This window comes from Lissotriton helveticus, chromosome 7 (genome assembly GCF_964261635.1).
Source record: "Lissotriton helveticus chromosome 7, aLisHel1.1, whole genome shotgun sequence".
NCBI lineage: Eukaryota > Metazoa > Chordata > Amphibia > Caudata > Salamandridae > Lissotriton > Lissotriton helveticus.
In genome coordinates this window covers 1,828,233,716-1,828,251,707 of record NC_136068.1, presented here as the reverse complement: position 1 = coordinate 1,828,251,707, position 17,992 = coordinate 1,828,233,716, and the positions used below count along the sequence as shown (strand labels likewise).

General features: G+C 43.8%; 1 protein-coding gene across 1 annotated transcript in view; it reads left to right on the top strand.

Moving 5' to 3' along the window:
* LOC144767738 (C-type lectin domain family 12 member B-like) overlaps window positions 1-6,015 on the top strand; it is a 113,582-nt gene extending 107,567 nt beyond the window's left edge. Inside the window, exon 7 of the mRNA XM_078651124.1 lies at window positions 5,816-6,015. Coding sequence (XP_078507250.1) covers window positions 5,816-5,963 — 148 coding nt within the window. The 3' untranslated portion in view covers window positions 5,964-6,015. The remainder of the gene's footprint in view (window positions 1-5,815) is intronic.
* The last annotated feature ends 11,977 nt before the right edge of the window (window positions 6,016-17,992 follow it).

Here is a 17,992-nt window from a genome sequence, read left to right as displayed (position 1 = left end):
AGTTTCAGGTGACTATTGAGTGGGGGAGAAAAATAAGCACGGTTGTCTGCCCTACCTATCCTCCACTGCTTGCAAAGAGAGAGCCTGTTGTTTCTCTGTTTGCAGACAGTGAATCTCCAAATAAACAAAAAGAGCAATACTAGTATTTAACAAACAAGCAATCAAGCAATTTTTTCGCAATTTGTCGTGGTAACACGACCTTACCCGGACCGCATGGACAGTTTCCTGACTTCTGAATCCAGCGCCCGATCGTCCTCTCTTCTTCGTTATCCTCGCGGCACTCCTGATGGTTCCCAGTCAGGACCGTAGATCACTCGAGAGAGGTCTGTTCGGAACCAGTGAAGTTCGGATGATCGGCTGTCAGACGAGGGTCTATCGGACAGACGCGTTCCCGATCGTTGCAGTCGTTCACTTTGTCGTCAGGACCTCTCCCACTGGATCCATGGGTCGCTGATGGGCCCCACGCTTGGGACGCCAATTGTGGAAAAATACAAACTGGGGGGCACTACCAACCAGAATATAAGATCCTTAATTATTGCCCGGCGATGTCGCCTCTTGAACCCACAAAGAAGTTAAACTATTGAAGAGGCAGGCGCTGGAGACTGGAAGGCAGGAAACAAGGTTTTTATTCGCTCCGGAGGAGAACACAACGAAAACGGACAGAAGGTATCGTTCTGAGGTGCTCTAACTGCATCCCGGAGGCCTGGCCTCTTATACACAAGTTGATCTCTTTATTACATGTAACACATTCTCGTTGATACTTTGATGTACGGAAAGACATCCTCAGAATCCCCCCTTCCCAGCCCGTTCCCATGCAAGGCTACAGTGGAAGTCCCCGCCCCGTTCACAACAGGTGATGATCATTGCGCAGCTGGGTATTCCGCCGATTCACGGAGTGTGCGGGTTTCGATCGGATCTCGTGGGATGGGGGGGGGGCTTTGATCATCTCGGGGGTCCTTTGAGGAGGGAAGCTTCCTATTGTAGGGGGAGGGGCAAGAGATTGGTATCGGCAGAGCTAGGTGTCGGCCTGGGAACGGGGAAGACAAACGGGCACACGGGGAAAAGGGGTTTGCATCAAAAAGGGCCGGAGGTCATGACGGGGAAGCAGGGAGGTGTCGCGCTGGGAACAGGATGAGGGCCTGGGGCAGAGCAGCGCCGAAGAGGGGTTTATGACTCAAGGCAGGTGCAAGCAGGGGGGGGTTGCCAGCGAAGTTAGGAGAGAGAGAGAGAGACGCGCTGGCTCTCGGCGAGAGCAGGGAAGCCATGGTGTCCAAAAATGGCGGCTGTTTTACGCGCACAAAAGGTTTAAGGAGAGCAAGAGGGCGCCGATAATGTTGACGGTTTTCAGCCTAACTTTTAACAGTGGGCATTAAAGGTTTCAGACTGGGGTCGACAGACTCCGCTGAGGAAAATATATCACTGTACGCAGATGTTGTCCTCCTATACATCACACAACCGGAAGCAACGATTCCGGCACTGTTTGCGGAAGTGGAACAGTATGGGGCCCATGCGGGGTATCAGATAAACTGGCACAAGTCGGTCCTCTACGACCCCCGGGGGCAGGAACAGTGGACAGTTCTGCCAGGAAGGCTGCAAACAACAAGTGCAGTATATGTGACACTGGATAGCTGCAGGTGCTACGAACAGAATATAGAACGGATAGTGCAGAACCTTATAGAAGACGCAAACCAGTGGCGGCTGCTCCCTCTTACTATACTATAACGAGCGGCCATGTTTAAAATGATAACGCTACCGAGGTTCCTGTATGCACTCCAAAACAAGTTCTACCCTCTTCCACGAAAGGTGTTTGAGAGAATAAACGCAGAAATTAGAACTTTCCTGTGGCTGGGAAAACAGCCGCAAATTGCATTGACCACCCTACAACGCCATCAGTATAGTGGAGGGATTTCACTTCCGAATCTTGAGGCTTACTACTGGGCACACCTAGCCCCGGTTAACGACTGGCTTTATGCCCCGGCCGACCACCCCACATACGCCCTCGAACGGCACAGCATGGCCAATCGACCCTGTACATATTATCCATATGGGGGTGGAGGGAGGGCGAGACTGCTCCCGGCCACTAGGCTTACCCTGGCGACGTGGAGCAGAGCAACTAAGAGTACTGAGTGGGAGAAAAAGCCTACCCGCCAGACACCGCTGTGGCACTGTGCTTGGTTGACGGAACTGCATAAATTGAAGGGGTTCCAGAGATGGGATGACATAGGGATCTCAACACTAGGGGACGTAATAGCTAGGGGGAACTGAAGTCCTTTCAAGCACTAAGGAAGGGATTTGGTCTGCATCACACGCAATATCTTAAGTATGCACAGCTGCGCCATGCGTGACGAGCGGAGAAGATCCAACTGGAAACACTTCCAGAATATGCGCCTCTTGAGGGCCGGCTGCTACAGGAACAAATCCCGGAAAGGGCGGTATCACTCACGTATAGAACGTTGATGAATAACATGACTGACGACATGGGTAACCTCAGAAGGAAGTGGGAGAGCGAAGTGGGGGAAATGGATAATGGATAATGTAGACTGGGATACGGTATTAATGCACCCCAGAGAGGTAGCTATTAAATCCAGGTTAAGACTCATCCAATACAATGTTCTCCATAGGACATACTACGATAGAGTGCGACTGCATAAAATGGGTAGGGCTGGAGACACGCGATGCTTGAGGTGCAGCCGTACCGGAGGTGACTTCTACAATACCATCTGGTCCAGCCCGGCGATTCAGATCTACTGGGAGGAGGTACTGAGTGAACTGGGCGAGATGCTTGAGACCCCCCTACAGCTGGATCCTAAATTGGTCCTGCTGGGTATGACCAATGATGTGGATCTCACCCGTCCCCTACTGATCTTTCTGGTCTTGGCCCTGGCGGCAGCTAAGAGGGACATAGCCAGGCACTGGGGAGCGGATGCACCGCCGCAGCTGGACGAATGGAGAAGAGAGCTAGATTCTTACATGGCTGCCAAAAGAGTCACCTATAAGGCAAGAGGATGCCACAAGAAGTTTGGCAGAGTGTGAGGCAAATGGAGACGATACCATGGACTGGATGGGGGGCTCTGAAATAGGACACAAGGGACATAGAGGCACGGGGGAACAAAGGCACCGAACGAGGGAATGTATGGGACACAAAGATTCGAACTGGCAAAGAGCTTTACAGAAAGTACTCGGGTTGTTTGAAAGGGATGGGATTTATGCTGTGATGCTGGATGGGTGGAGGGTGGAAGGGATGGGAGTGATGACCGAAGATGACATGATTGTAATGCTTTTCTATAATAAAATGCAAATGAAAATGTTTATAAAAAAATAAAAAAATAAGCATTCATTCCATTACTGGCAATTGGCATAAATAACATGATATTTTTCACTTTATGACTAAACTGTAGACATTGTGGAACTTAGGTTTGTCTGAGGAAAACTCTTTGGGTTTTCAGACTTTTTGTGAGTCCCTTTAACAGTACAGTCAGGTATCTGAGGTGTTCCAAATACTTTTGTACATATTTTAATGTACCGCGTGGCCCTTTTAAGACACACTCAAACAGCTGTGATTTCAGCAGTACTACAGTGTCTCTCAATCTCCAACTCTGTCTCCTTCACTTCTCTTTCAATATCTAACAATGCAATCTTAATCGGGCCACAAAAAACGGGTGCAAATTATCAACACGCAAATTGACAATTGTGTGAGGTTCACAATTTAGTAGTTGTAAAATTTTGACCCAATTAAGTAGGGGTGGTCTGGTATTAATAGCATATGTTACACCTCATTAGAGCATGTGCAATAGGCATCTTTTGTGTAAGGTTTCATGGCGGAGGAGTTTTGCCCAGCCCCCCCCCCCCCCCGCCCCAAGCAGCACAGCTGCAAAACTTGAAAAATAAAATAAAAACAATCCATGTTTATTATAGTTTTATTTTGGGATGACAGGCACTAAGGGGGAGTGGTGGGCACTGTTATCAGTGCTCATGATGGCCTAACCGTCATGTGCACTGAAGCTGTCTCCAGCCCTGAGCTGAGTTGCCAGGTTGGAAACAGCGGGCACAAGCTCCCAGTCTCCCTAGGAGTTTAAATTGAAGACCCTCATGCCACTCCTGATGCTGCTGTCAGGCTGTGGGGGCAGTGTCAGGATTGGACGCAGAGCTCTCTGGCCTGTGACTGCAGTGGAGCCAGAAGAGCGGCGATGAGGCGGGATTCAGGTACGTTTAAAAACAAAAAGGTCCCCTCCCTACCACCCAGCCCGCATGTTTGCCTCAACACTAGCCACGACTGGTTTCATAAGCTGAAAACCACGGGGAAAAGCACCCAGGATTTCTGGGCACGCATAACTCCATTTTGGGAGCAAATAGAAATTTGTGCTCAAAATGAGATTCACAACTGGGTCGTGTTCAGCTCCTAATTCTGATCTAGGGGCATGAGCATGGTGTACAGAATTTTTTTTATCATGGTGATAAGATTAGTGACACAGATCAAAGACAACAGAAGAAGGAAGTAAAGATTGAAAGAGAAAAAAAATATGAAAAAGAGACAGGTTGAAACACAATGTCCGTAAACATTTAGGCCATCTTTCAGAGATCACAGCACATTTCTGTTATTTGAGCATTGTGCAAATTACCGCAATCAGTAGTAGTTATATTACAGTAAACTTAGAATGACATGGGGGGCAAAATGTTGTAGCTGTGCCATGCATTTTATTCCACATGTAAACATGTTGTTAAAGGGCACCACATTTCTCTGCAAAGAAGCAACATTACTGATATTCTTGATCTATTAATATCATTTTTCTCTCAAAATTGTGGAAAATGCACAAATCAATTTTCAACATATTTCTTTATTTTTTGTAATAAGCCCATCGTTCTTTAAATGGTGACCTTACCATTAAAACACTATGCAGGAGTTGTTGCACAAATGAAACTAATATAAGTAATACATCCCAAATGTACTGTCTCAACACAAATGGCAACATTTAGTAACTTTTGGTGGAAAGAAGAGCAGCAACCAAAGGCAGAGAGAAAAGCAGCACCATATTCACTAAGATATGGTGCTGTTTTCTGTCTCCTTTGCTCAAGTGGACTCTAGGCAGCCAGGCATTATTCACAAACTCTTGCACCTTACTACCTTAGTGCAAGGGTGATCATCTGATGTTTAGCATAGGTTCTGTACTGGAAAGATATTGTTTCAATATAAAACTATGCTTTGATATTAAGGCTGGGCAATAGATTCCGCTCCGCTGGTGTAGTAAGTGGAGTTTTGGTCAATCCGCATTACGCTTGTAACATGGAGTTATGGCAAAAGTGACAACTGCCATTAGCAAATTTTTGGTCACACTGCCCGGCTGCTTACCATACTTCCGATAATTGATCATGCTTTACTGAGACACAGATCAGATTTTCACCCTATAAACCAATACGTCATATGCCGTCTACAGATGTTTCGAATGTCCTCTTTCTGCATCAGGTGAAGCTGCCAGTCCCTTTTTGGTTTCTACTCCCAGGCTTTGGAATGTTCTATCTTGTACCATCAGACATAGATTAATAGTTCCCTTCAGTAGTTTCTCAATCTATGGATCTCTATTTCCAAACCAAAACATAACCTTTTGGTTTCACTTTGAATAATTTTCTAAGATATACAAATAATATTTGTTTAGACTGCAAACCAGTTGTAGAAATAATATTTGTTTTGAAACACCAAAATATGCAAGGGGTTGATTGAACCTGCAAAACCTACACTTACAGCAATGACAATGTCACAGAGTATTCTGCATTAGGGCAATCCTGCTTGCTAGCTCATCTATTTCTGTTTCTCTGACAGCATACCAGTGAGGACACACAAACCCGGAAATGACTGTGGTTCCTACAGCAGCAGAGAGATCTACCCTCAGGACTGCAACTACAGAAACAAGTGGGTCTGTGAGAAAGAGGCTGCCCAGTTCGACGAGAGATTTTTCGGCACCAATTAATCATCCAAATACAAAAGCTTTCAGTTAAAATAAATGTTACTTTAAATCGGCACTATCTCTTGGTAATTTAAACTACGTTTGTTTGTTTACAAAAAGTCAGGCTTGGCGCCGCGGTATGCTAAACCTCAGTTTGCCATTTTGAAAAACAAATCTCTTTAAAATTGATGTCTGGATGTAACATTATGACGTACCAACACTCTACAGTCTTAAAGGAGCGCAAACCCGTCTTGAGCCACCCGGCTTGCCGTCGCCCTGCGTGCCTCCATTTTGCCTTACACCACCGGACCTTCGTGAATTTCATTTATGCTGCCAACCACGTTATTAAGATATTGTTAATCTCCTCAATCTCAATTTTGGATTACCTTAGCTGCACATTGTTATTCAACGCAGGTACTGTTCTGTTGCATTCTCTTCTGTGTTTCATTAGTGCAACTTCAAAAACTTCAACGCTGCATGTTTTCGGTGACATGCACACCATGACAGGTATTTATTTTGATAGCGAGTTCTATTTTAATTATATGCTTTATGGCAGTACAACAACTTCAACGTCAGGCATGTTTTCGGTGACATGCACACCATCACAAAGGCATTTATATTTTACAGAAGTTCAGCTATTCATAATTATTGTGTTTGCAGGGCGAGGCAGCAAATATTTTTTTTCCTTCAGGTTGCACCTTCTTAAATTGACGCAGGTGTTTTATTTCACAGCTATCATTAACTTACACTTCTATACCATTTTCTTGAGGATGATAGTCAACGGTGACTACCTTATTTATTTTAGTTTCTTATTTTATTATTCTCACAGGTGTTCTCCATTTGGTATATTGGATTTTATGAGCTATGCATAGTACAAGTGATTATTTGGTGAATTATTTTCTGCTTCTTCAATGTTTTTTCTAGTATACAGAATATTTTAAAGTAAATAGTTCTGTTTCTCTTATGAGTGGACCTGTATTGTCTACATTTTACCGGTTTATTAATTGATTGCTGACGTCAGTTTTAAAGGTTCAGTGCACTAAACGTTATTTTATTGATTATATATGAGCTCTATAATTTTCTCCTTTGCGCAAAGATTTTCAAGACTTTTTATGTGCGTAGAAGTCCGTTACATGAATTGTCATTAAGGTTTTCAAGACTTTTTATGTGCGTAGACGTGCGTTACATGAATTGTCACAAAGGTTTTCAAAACTTTTTATGTATGTAGACGTACGTTACATGAATTGTCATTATTCACTTATTACTTTAAAGTTTTTAGTGTCACATGTACGTAATTCTGTTATGTGATTACTATGCCAGTTTTTCACCCGGTTTTACAGGTTTCTTTCAGAATTAATTATTCTTTCTGGCAACTTTTCTTCAGGGTTATATGCATGTGATATTGTTGAGAGATTATTATACCAGTTTTTCACTACCTATACATTTTTTCTGACAACTTTTCCTCAGTGTTATATGCGAGTAGCTCTGTTTTATGTTTATTATGCCAGTTTCTAACCGTTTTTACAGTTTCATTCAGAATTTATTATTCTTGCTGGCAACTTTTCTTCTGTTCAAGCTCTTATTAGATGTTAATGTTCATTTTTTTTCTCCACTTTTAACTTTCTCATATTTGTGCTTTACTTGGTTCTACCTTTCACTACTCGGTTCATTGTTTCTCATTTACACCAGTCTGGCCAATTGGTGTGTTTGCTGATTCCGTGAATTTTGTGTTTGGTGTCCATACTCTTATTTTCGTTTTCTTCTTTTCCTTTAGGGAGAAGATGTGTTGTCTTTTGCATTTTCATTTAGTTTCTATTCATTCTTCTTAGTTCTAATCTTGTTTGATTTTCTCTGTTGATTCTTCTTGCTTCTTATCTTGCTTGATTTTTCTTTGTTGATTCTTCTTGGTTTTGATCTTGCTTGATTTTCCACCTCTTAGATGTTACTGTAATTGTTCTAGTCATTTCTTCTTTTGTCAACTGTTTTTATGATTATGTTTACCTTCTTCACTGTGTATGTATCCAATTCTACTCCCGTCTCTTCGTACCTTCCGTTCACTTTTTACATAAACCATTCCTACGTCCGTTTCTATTTATCTTCCTTATATCTGGTTATTATTTGTAATTGCTTTGTTCACATCTTAACTTTTGATTGCAATTACAAAATGTATAAAAGGGGAAGATGTGTAATGTTGGCTTTCTAGTTGTTTTACCTATGTCATCAAATAGAATGTTACCACACAAGATGTCTGATTGGAATGTTATGTTCTGAGGGGAGAGTCAGTTGGGAGCTGAGGATTGAGCTGACTGGTTACAGCTCCTGGTGGGGATTTACCTTGGAATTACTCTTACTATCTTGAACTACCACCTCATGTCAACTTTATTAATAAATACATCTTTCTACAAGAACCTACGTGACATGATCATCATTTAACATCACTACACTGGAGATATTGCTGTGTGTTCGTTGATTTCAGAGGAGCCTGTTACAGGATACAAATTCCCTTTTAAAACCCAATCGCTCACCTTGCAAGCACTTTCAAACATCCCATATACCTGTATTAATAATTCTACACATATAATGTCAACACATGTGCTCCTCACAAGTGTTGTAGGGAATTTTCAACTTTACTTTTGTTTTCTGCTAGTCTACAGAACATATAGGGCAAAGTCTGCAGTGATGCATTGCAGATTTCGCTAGTCCTCCAATGGAATGGTTAAAAACTGACCTCATACAGACTACAAGAGTGCTATTGGACCTTTTCACAAACAGTTTTTTGTAGAATGTAGAGTTGTACCACAATAGCACTACTAAAATACTACAAATGCTATTCACAAACTACCAGTGTAAATCTCCACCTCCACCTTTACTATCTTTTCTATAGGGAGATGCTTGCACACTTATGTTTACTAGTCAGTAGTACATGTAGAAAGAACCAGGAAGAGTGTCCTGAAAAATGGGCATACTTACAACTAAGGGGCCGATTCTGATCTCGCACGGAATAGCTCTGAACGCGATCCAGCCGGGAAAAGTATGAGCCGGATGCTTGTTTTCCGACTGACTTGTATGACAGTACGAGCGCGCAAGTACGATGCAGGAAACGTGACATTGCCGACTGAGACGTTTCCGGGTCCGGGTCACTCCGTACGTGTCGGCCGTAAGTGAACCGTGCCATGTAATAGAGGCGATTTTCGACCGGGACAGTATGATGCACGATTTGGACAGCTGGATAGAGACGGAGTTTCTGACTCGTAAAAGCGCAGGGAAACTGACTTCAGGGGTTCGCACCGGACCCCCCTTCACCCGTAGCCTTATGAGTTAGTCACAGGGGGGGAGCTCAAGGATCCCCCAACACGTGCATGTATGGTGCGGGTGGCACAGATGCATCCCGACTACAGGGGGCGCCCTTATGCACAACGTACCTTTTTCATCAATGGGAGCCTATCTACGTGTCATACAACAGGCTCCCATTGACTTCAGTGGGGCTCCGAGCGACTCGTGTCCGTAAGCGTGTGTTTGCATCGTACTCTGGCGTTTGGAGCCCCGAAGTGCGAGTCGGTCGGAAAGCACTCCGATCCGACTCGGATGGAGGGCTTTCCCAACGAGATGGGAATCGGACCCTTAATGGGAGGATTTTAGGGAAAACTAAGGAGGGGTAATGGGGAGGCTAGGGTGGGGTTTAGGGTGAGACATCCATCCAACCACCACAGAAGAGTAAAAGCATCCTTTATAGCATCTTGGCATTGGGCAGCCCTTGCTGCGCTGCACTACGCCAAAGTGAAAGGGCAGGAATGCACCGTATTTAAGCAATATGGTGCATTCCTATCCTTTCTGCTGCTTTGGTAGCATTTGACGGTGTTATGGCAGTGCACCATGGTGAAATGGTGCCCTAGTTGTAGGCAGGATTACCTGCACAAAAACAATCCAACAAGGCGTTTTCCTCTTTCTTTGTCTGCTGTAGAATGCAGTAAACACCTCACCCCAGGAGGCGTACAGATTTGGCTCTTCACCAGGGTTACATCACTTTGTAAATCTGTTGAAGCGTCAAATTTCATAGGTGTTACATGAGAAAACCTACCCTAATGCCCATGGAATGACTCGGGCGCAGAGTAAGGCGAAGCAGCGATGTGTGCTGCGTCTCCTTACTCATGATTATGAGGCCACTCAAAGCCCTTCAGGGTGTCTTTGCATGGCTTCATACACTTTATGAGAGCTCTGAGTCACGCAGATACTACTTTACGTGGGGCAAACGTGATGCAGGGCTCTCATAAATAAGACTCTAAATCCATTACTGTTCACAACCTGCACTTCTAAAGTCACTACAGCCAAAAAGGGGCCCAAACAGTAGTAAGTTACTCCAGGTGAGAGCGGGAGTATGTCCAGCACCACACATGGCCAACCACTGGTACCTCAACAGCCTCACACAGAAAAAAATGGAGGCAGCTGAAATGATTTAAGCATCTTTACAATAAATATAAGAAAGCATGCAGCAAAACAATTACCACACTTTTCAACTTTTGCAGATTAGATAACAACCTGTACAACTAAAAGCACCAATGTAACGTATAAATACTTTGACAAAGACAACCTGAAAATAACTAAATCAAACTTTGTACATGTACTATAATTTCAGGTCAGGACTTTTAAACAGCTTCTGTTCCCTCGCAGACAATTGTTTTCCACAAAAACATTATATATAATATACTTTCACAGAAAGTGTTTAGCTTACTGGTTTTCATCCATTTGCCTATTCACATGTCATTCACATTTTACCTCCACCCACGACAGCATACAGCTGCTATTCGAGTGCCTGGTTCAGTGTTAATATATTCTACTTCCCTTCAAAAATAATACCAATAAAAATCCATGATGCAACTGAAAAGTTTCTTGTTTAAAGACATTACTAGTAAAAATACAGATTTGTCCATTGTTTTTTAAATTTACATTTTTTATTGCAAGCATAAGGAGGCGATGTTCAGAATAGTTTTTTAAACACAAATTAGATATTGCACTAGCCTGCCCAGGCCAGACCTTTGGCTGGGATGTATGATGTTACAACGCGATCAAAATGATCGCGGTACATCACAACGCATCTTTTACAACGCAAGTCGTTACCACGACTTGCGCTATAGGGTGCTGGACTTAGGAATAGTAAGATTTACTATTCCAACTCCAGCCTACGTACAGTAGGGAAGGGGTTGGAATAGTAAATCTACTATTCCTTAGTCTAGAGCACCCTCCAGCGCAAGTCGTTGTAACGACTTGCGTTGTAAAAGACGCGTCGTAATGGCACCGCGGTGTTTTGACCGCGTTGTGAAGGATGTTTACCTTTGGGTGTGCCAATGCTTGTGTATCAAAGCAAGGAGATGGGGAAACCAACATCAAATAGTAAAAAAAGAGCTGCTTTTATATCTCACCCGCTTGAAAAATTCAGTGGAGTGAAATTGGCAAAATTGCTCAAACGACCACGTTGCTTCAAGCAAGTACGTCTGCCTCTGGGGGTTTTGTGCATGGAAGTTTTGTGTCTATGTGTGTGTGTATGGAGTTTTTCCCCCTCAAAGGAATGCTTGGAAATATTATATCCAAATGGTGCAAATCAGACAGATATTTTCTGATATATTAGCCAAGCATTTTCAGGGCTGGATCGTGACTTACCCTGCCCTGAAAGCAGCCTCCCTTCCAGCCCACTGGGGAAAGCCACAGCGAGTGATCAAATGACCAGTGCGGCCTTGTCTCAGAGTAATTCTAGCTTCTAAAAAACATATCAGTATACAGAAAGATGAATCTAATCTGTAATAAGGGAAGAAGTAAAACTTTGGGGAAGATTTACTAATCTGTCACTGAATGCAGCACACATGCCAAAAATGCTGTGCTGTGTGACAGGGGGGGAAGCAGGAGAGTAACATATCTACTGAGATATGACACTCTCCTTCCCTCTCCCTAGCGCCAGCACGGAATTTTGTGCCACGCACACAGCTTTGCGGCAAAGTTTAAAGGTGTGTGTGAGAGTCTAGCATAGGTGTTGTACTGGAAGGCTATCCTTCCAGTACAACATACTATGCCTAGACAATTGTTAAAACTTTTCCCACTTTGCATGTTTGCTGTACAGTGCAGTTGCTTTGCATTTCTTTTAATGAATTTCCAGAGCAAAACAAGTTTTGAGCTGGAAAGTAAATAATAAAAAATAATGTTGTGCTAGTTTGTGTTACTTCTATGACAGAAAGTGGAGAAGTGTGGCTCAATGGTTAGAGTGGCAGACCCTGATGCAGAGGTCTAGCCCGGGACCAGGGTTCAATTCCCCGCCTTGGCGGGTCTTGGGCTCAAAAATTCCACGGACCTGATAATTCTCGCCTCGGTGCCTATTCCAATCATGGAGTCCCACTCTGCAACTCTGGGCAATAGCTTGCTTAATCTCCACAACGGCCCCCACAACGCTAAGGATGCCTGGCTTCCACCTTGGTGGTGCCCAGGAGTGGACACCTCACAGGGAAAGCCAGGATGGGTTCCACAGTGGTATTTGTACAAGTGCCTTGAGACCCTTGCGGGTGAGTAGTGCGCTATACAAGTATCAATTTACATTACAGTTCCAATTTACATAAAGTCAGTGCAAATTGTTAGGAAATCTCCCCTTACATGTCTGGGCCCGAGGTTTGTGCCATTGATTGCTGGAGTGCTAAACAACTAGGGCCCAATTCTGACTTTAGCGCTCCTGAGCCAGCTCTCCAGCAGCACGGCAGCGCAAAAGCTGCTGCAAACACCGCCCCCCTGTGTACGAGTTTAACTTGAGCAGGCAGGCAGTCCTTTTGCCGTTCCTACGGCGATGCCCTGAAAAAGGACACTGCAATGGGAATAGCAAAAATGTTCCAGCTAGGCATGGACTGTGAAGTTCATGCTGTGCTGGAACTAGAGGTGCAAGCAGACAGGAGGCACATGTAATGCCCCCCTGAATTAATCCCCATGGTGGCGGGGGGCTTCCACTCCATTAGCCTTTTCATGGTGGTGAGACCGCCATGAAAAGGCTCGCAGAGGGGAAACTCATAATAGGCTCTGTGGACCTTGGCTGTCCAGCCTTGCATAATATATAGGCCCTCTTCGCTGCGCCACCGCCAAGGAATGGCGGTTTCCTTGTGCAGCCAGTGCAGCGGTGGCCAGTCCTAAAAGCCACCTCCTAATGAGGAGGAAGCAGGACCGCCACAACTGCGCTACTGCAAGACTGTCAGGCTCAAAATCAGGCCATCAGTTCCTAATTCACAAAACTAACTTACACTTTTTAGTAAGTTTACCAATTGTCGATATTCAAAAAACGGCCTTTTTGTAGTTACATCTTTGTAAGTTACTAAAAAAGTGCAGTTTGTAATTAACAATAAGTAGTAAACTTACACTGTAATGTAGTTCCTATATTCCCAATAGGCTCTGCGCATTGGAATAATATATCCTATTGATGTGACGTAGGACTTATGTCTACTAGGTCTCTATCGAATATATTAGACTTAATTGTGAGTGCCAGCTAGCTCAGAGGTCACTAGAAACTTTCTCGAGTTCACAAGAAGGAATTTAGTTTCTGACAACCGCATAAACATGACAACTTTGTTTCCCCAAGATAAAAGTGATCTTCAGAGTCGTGGAAACAATAGATAGATATTTTACTCAGTCATTCGTGCATGCTTCATTTCACCAGAGTTTGCAGATAAGTAGATAGACGGGCGTTTTTAATAAAAGGCATTTATTGAACAGTCTTCTTTCTCAAGCAGAAGAAATGAACTGCTACAATCGTAATACTGGTTGCAAAGTATAATGCGTACAGTAAAAAGAGTAGGATAAAATAATACTGTAAGAGCATTGTATGGCTCCTAGACCATAGATAAATACATACATAAATAACAAAGGCTACAAAGTACTCAACTGGTGCGTCTAAAATACGCCTACCCCGATGTACCTAACCTAAGCATAGTACAAGGGAAGGAATAAGTGAGGTGTAGCATAAATGTAGTATTCTTGGCCAAGAATCTATCCAAGATTTCTCTAAGGGTCTAATCAGCTCTGTGCCTTAGTTTAGAATGAAGAAGGTCAGGCTCAGGACTCGATTTCCCAACAACCCGCAAGGGTAGCTTGGAAACACTGGAACTGGATTTCTTCGCAACAGAAAAGACAGCATCTCTCTCAGTGCATCTGCTTGAGGGTAGGCTTCCTTTGGCACTTGCTGTAGCAGGATGCGTCGGGCAAGTAGATAGTCAAACTGCTCCAAACCACCGTGTGTTTGCTGTGGGACGTGTGGGCATATACATACCTTGAACGTGCCGAGTTTGACGTAAAGGTGGACATAATAACGTCATCAAAGAGTCTTAGTTCTTTGAAAACTCCATGAGTTCATGGACAAGTCAGTATTCAAGCAAGGGTAAGTCCCTAGCTGGTGAAGCCGATCTTTCCAAGAAATTGTTGTGGTTTTTCGGAACTAGTGGAACTAGCCCTGCCGTATTTGGACTGCATGAGCTTTGTCTAAATATGGTTATGATTTCTATGCCTATATAAGGGTATGGTGATTAATACCTATATAAGGGCATGAATCGGGAAAATTACAGTAGGGTCCTAAAATGCTATACAACAACAGAAAAGTTAAAGGTACTACATAAGTGCAGTTTGGGAATAGCTCTTTATAGTATGTTTTGTGGGACTACTGTAGTACTATAAAATATACAAAAGAAGTGTACTTTATGATTTGAGCTCATAGTTCTTTTTGTCTCAATTCCACCTTACTCCTCTTTCATAGAACCCAGACTCTTCCTGACCCTTTATTTAAATTTGTCAGGTTCTTTTTCATCCTTGCTTTCTTTCTTTATCACTGTTTTACCTTTTTTCTTACCTCTTTCCCTTTTCACATTTTACTCGTTCTTGCTCTGAGTCAAAGTCTGATGAGTATAAATAAATGCTGGGCCCCAAACATGAGTGATGATGGGCCCCATCTGCAACCACTGGCTCAAATTAAGCACTGCTGATAAGATATGGCTGGCCTTGGGCCAGTGTACAACATAATAAGCCTTTTTTGATTGCACTGTAAGCTGCTTTCAAACATGTACTGTAGTCACAGGTCTATTTATTCATCATCCACCTCTGGTGCACACTAATTATTTCTTGCCCTACCCAAACTGCATAAAAGACCTTGGAACCAAAATAGGGCTGTCTCATCTCTTGCTCTGATTACAGACAATGATAAGTTGTACGATAGTGTCAGACATTGATCATTTGTGCCCATAAGTTGTACGTGAGGGTTCCTACATTTATGAGGTAAAACTCCCTGAAAGGTCGGCTAAGGTTAGATACCATAACACTGATATCCTGTGTCTTATACTCTAATCTGTCCATGAAAGAGACATAATGAGCAGCCTCACCAGCAAAGGATGTCCCTAACCAGCACCAAGACGCACCTCTATGTTTGTGCCATCTACCATTTAACAAGCACACCAAACAAGCATTATCACCTATCAATACACCGACTTACAAACACAACCACGTGTCGCTGCCCCAGGAAACACTGAATATCATGGCTATCTTCGTAAGACTATTAAGAAAGATAGGGAGACTGTACTTGAGACGGTGTACGTAGGAATGAGATCAACCATTCTTGGCAAAGCAATGGGTCTTGCTGGCTGTAAAGAAATGGCTTTCTACAGGGTTTACTCTCACTTTTTGCAGAATATATATATATTTTAAGTATATTTTTATTTAAGCAAGAAAATAAGTCAACACACCACATCTCATCAATGAATAAACACCAAATAAACTGCAGTATGCACCGGACACGTTCTCTCCCTCCCACGCCCTGGTCCCATACACAGTGTGTCAGTTATATAGTTTAAGATGAGGCCTAGCCACATTATCCAGAGAAAGGGAAGCACAAAAACCCCTTCTAAAATAATTCCATTTACCCCAGATTTTCTTCAATTTTTTAGGACAATCCCTGTTCTTGTAGACCTCTTTTTTGACCACCATGCACCATTCCATATCTCGTTTTCAGTCTCTCAGGCATGGAGCTGCCTCCGCCCCCACTAACATACAATATTACGCTTTCCTATCGGCAATCCCAGGGTCATCCAGGTCTGGTCCATATGGTTCAGATCAGTTTTGACCCAAATGTTAAGCAAGCACCACTTAGCGGAGAGTGGCATTTCACTGCCGCACAAGTTGTTCATACAATGTACCACCTACTCTCAACAGCGGTAGACAGTGGGGCAGTCCCATCTTATATGAAAAAAAAGGTCCCCCTCTGCCCACATTTTCTTGGCAGCTCTTATCTGTCGCTCTACCATTTTTACCATGGTGGTGCAGTCATAGTAGGATCTGTACAGTATTTTGAGTTGCACCAAGTGAAACCAGGGCTTAATCGCTACTTATCTTGGGGAGACAAGCGCCTCAGTCCACTCGCCATTTTCCAAACCACCAAAATCCAGGTCCCATTTTTCTTGCGACTGTATAAGACTGTCTGGGGTGTTATTATTCAGCTTATGATATGTGAGAGAAGTCACTTTATGGTCCTGTGATTGTCAAGTAATCTCTCTCCTGAGAGGGATGAGTCCGGCAGCTCTTCTGCCAGAGGAAGCACCATTCAGAGAGCATGCCGTACTTGTAAGTAACAGTATGTTTCCATGGGGTCAAGTGGGTAGTCCAGCTGTAAGTCAGCAAACGAGACAACATCTCCCTGAGACCAAAGATCACCCACTTTGGAGAGCCCAATAAGGTTCCACTTATCAAAAGCGGACTGCATCCCTGGGGTACCCAACTCTTCAGAATCCCACAGGGGAGTGGCCTGAGTTATTCTCCCCTTCCATCCCAGTGCTGCTAGTGTAGTGTGCTAGAATCAAACGGCGGGGCTTGGAATTTCCAGTGTTGGCAAGTGTAATACAGGGCCCACAAGTAACTCACGGGTTGTAAGGTTAAATGTTCCATACGAAATGCCGGCTCATCCACTGGAAGTGTACCCATTGATTAATGGTCGTACGTTGCGCTGGCCAATAGTACTTCTGAAGGTCAGGAAGAGCTATTCTGCCATCATACGATCCCCTTGTGAGCTTGTTAAATGCTATACGCACTGACCTCCATCCCAAAACAGCATACGAAGGGTGGTATCTATAGTCTTGAAGTAAGCCGTTGGGACCGGGTATGGGCCATTGTGCAGTGCAGGGCCATAATCTTTAATAACCATGCTCTACCAAGCAGAGACCGTGATAGGGATCTCCAGTGTTGTACATCGCTCTTTAGTCTTGCTAAGGGTAGCAGCAGTTTTTTTTTTAAAAGACGCCTGAATCCCTAGTGACAAATACTCCAAAATAGAGAAACTATCTGTACCTCACACCACACCCCCGAGGTGGATCATGCAGGACATATACGAGGATTTGTTATCCAAATGATCACAAATCCAGAGTAATGACTGTAGAGGGTGAGCATATTTATTATTCTGTCTAAGGAGAACTGGGATACCGCCGCATAACGCAGGACATCATCCTCATATAGTGAAATTCTGTTCAGTCCAGTCCAGTCCAGTCCAGATCTGTGGATCTGTTCGTATCCAGTGCGCTAATGGTTACAGCAAGACAGCAAAAAGGAGTGGGGATAGCAGGCTGCCCTGCCTGGTGCTGCGCTGCAGGCAAATGACACAGGAAGACCCTTCATTGACAGTAACCTGGGCTTGAGGCTCAGTATAGAGGAGCCACACCCATGCTAAGAAATTGGGCCCAAATCCCATCAAAAAGGTACGGCCATTTGACTGTGTCAAAGGCCATTTGGGCATCTAATGAGAGGACTAGAGCATCCTCTCTAATGTTGCCAGTCCCACTCAGCACTCCTTGTAGTCATCAAAGATTAAGGGCAGTGCTGTGCCCTGGCATAAATCTGGATTGATCTGGATGGACCAATTAACCAAAAACCTGCATAAACCAGGAGGCCAAGAGCTTGGCCAGAATTATGACCTCATGGTTTAAAGAGCAATATAGGGCTATACGAAGCAGAGTCATCTGGCAACTTGCCCTCTGTTACAGAGTCACCCTTCTTGCCCATTCACC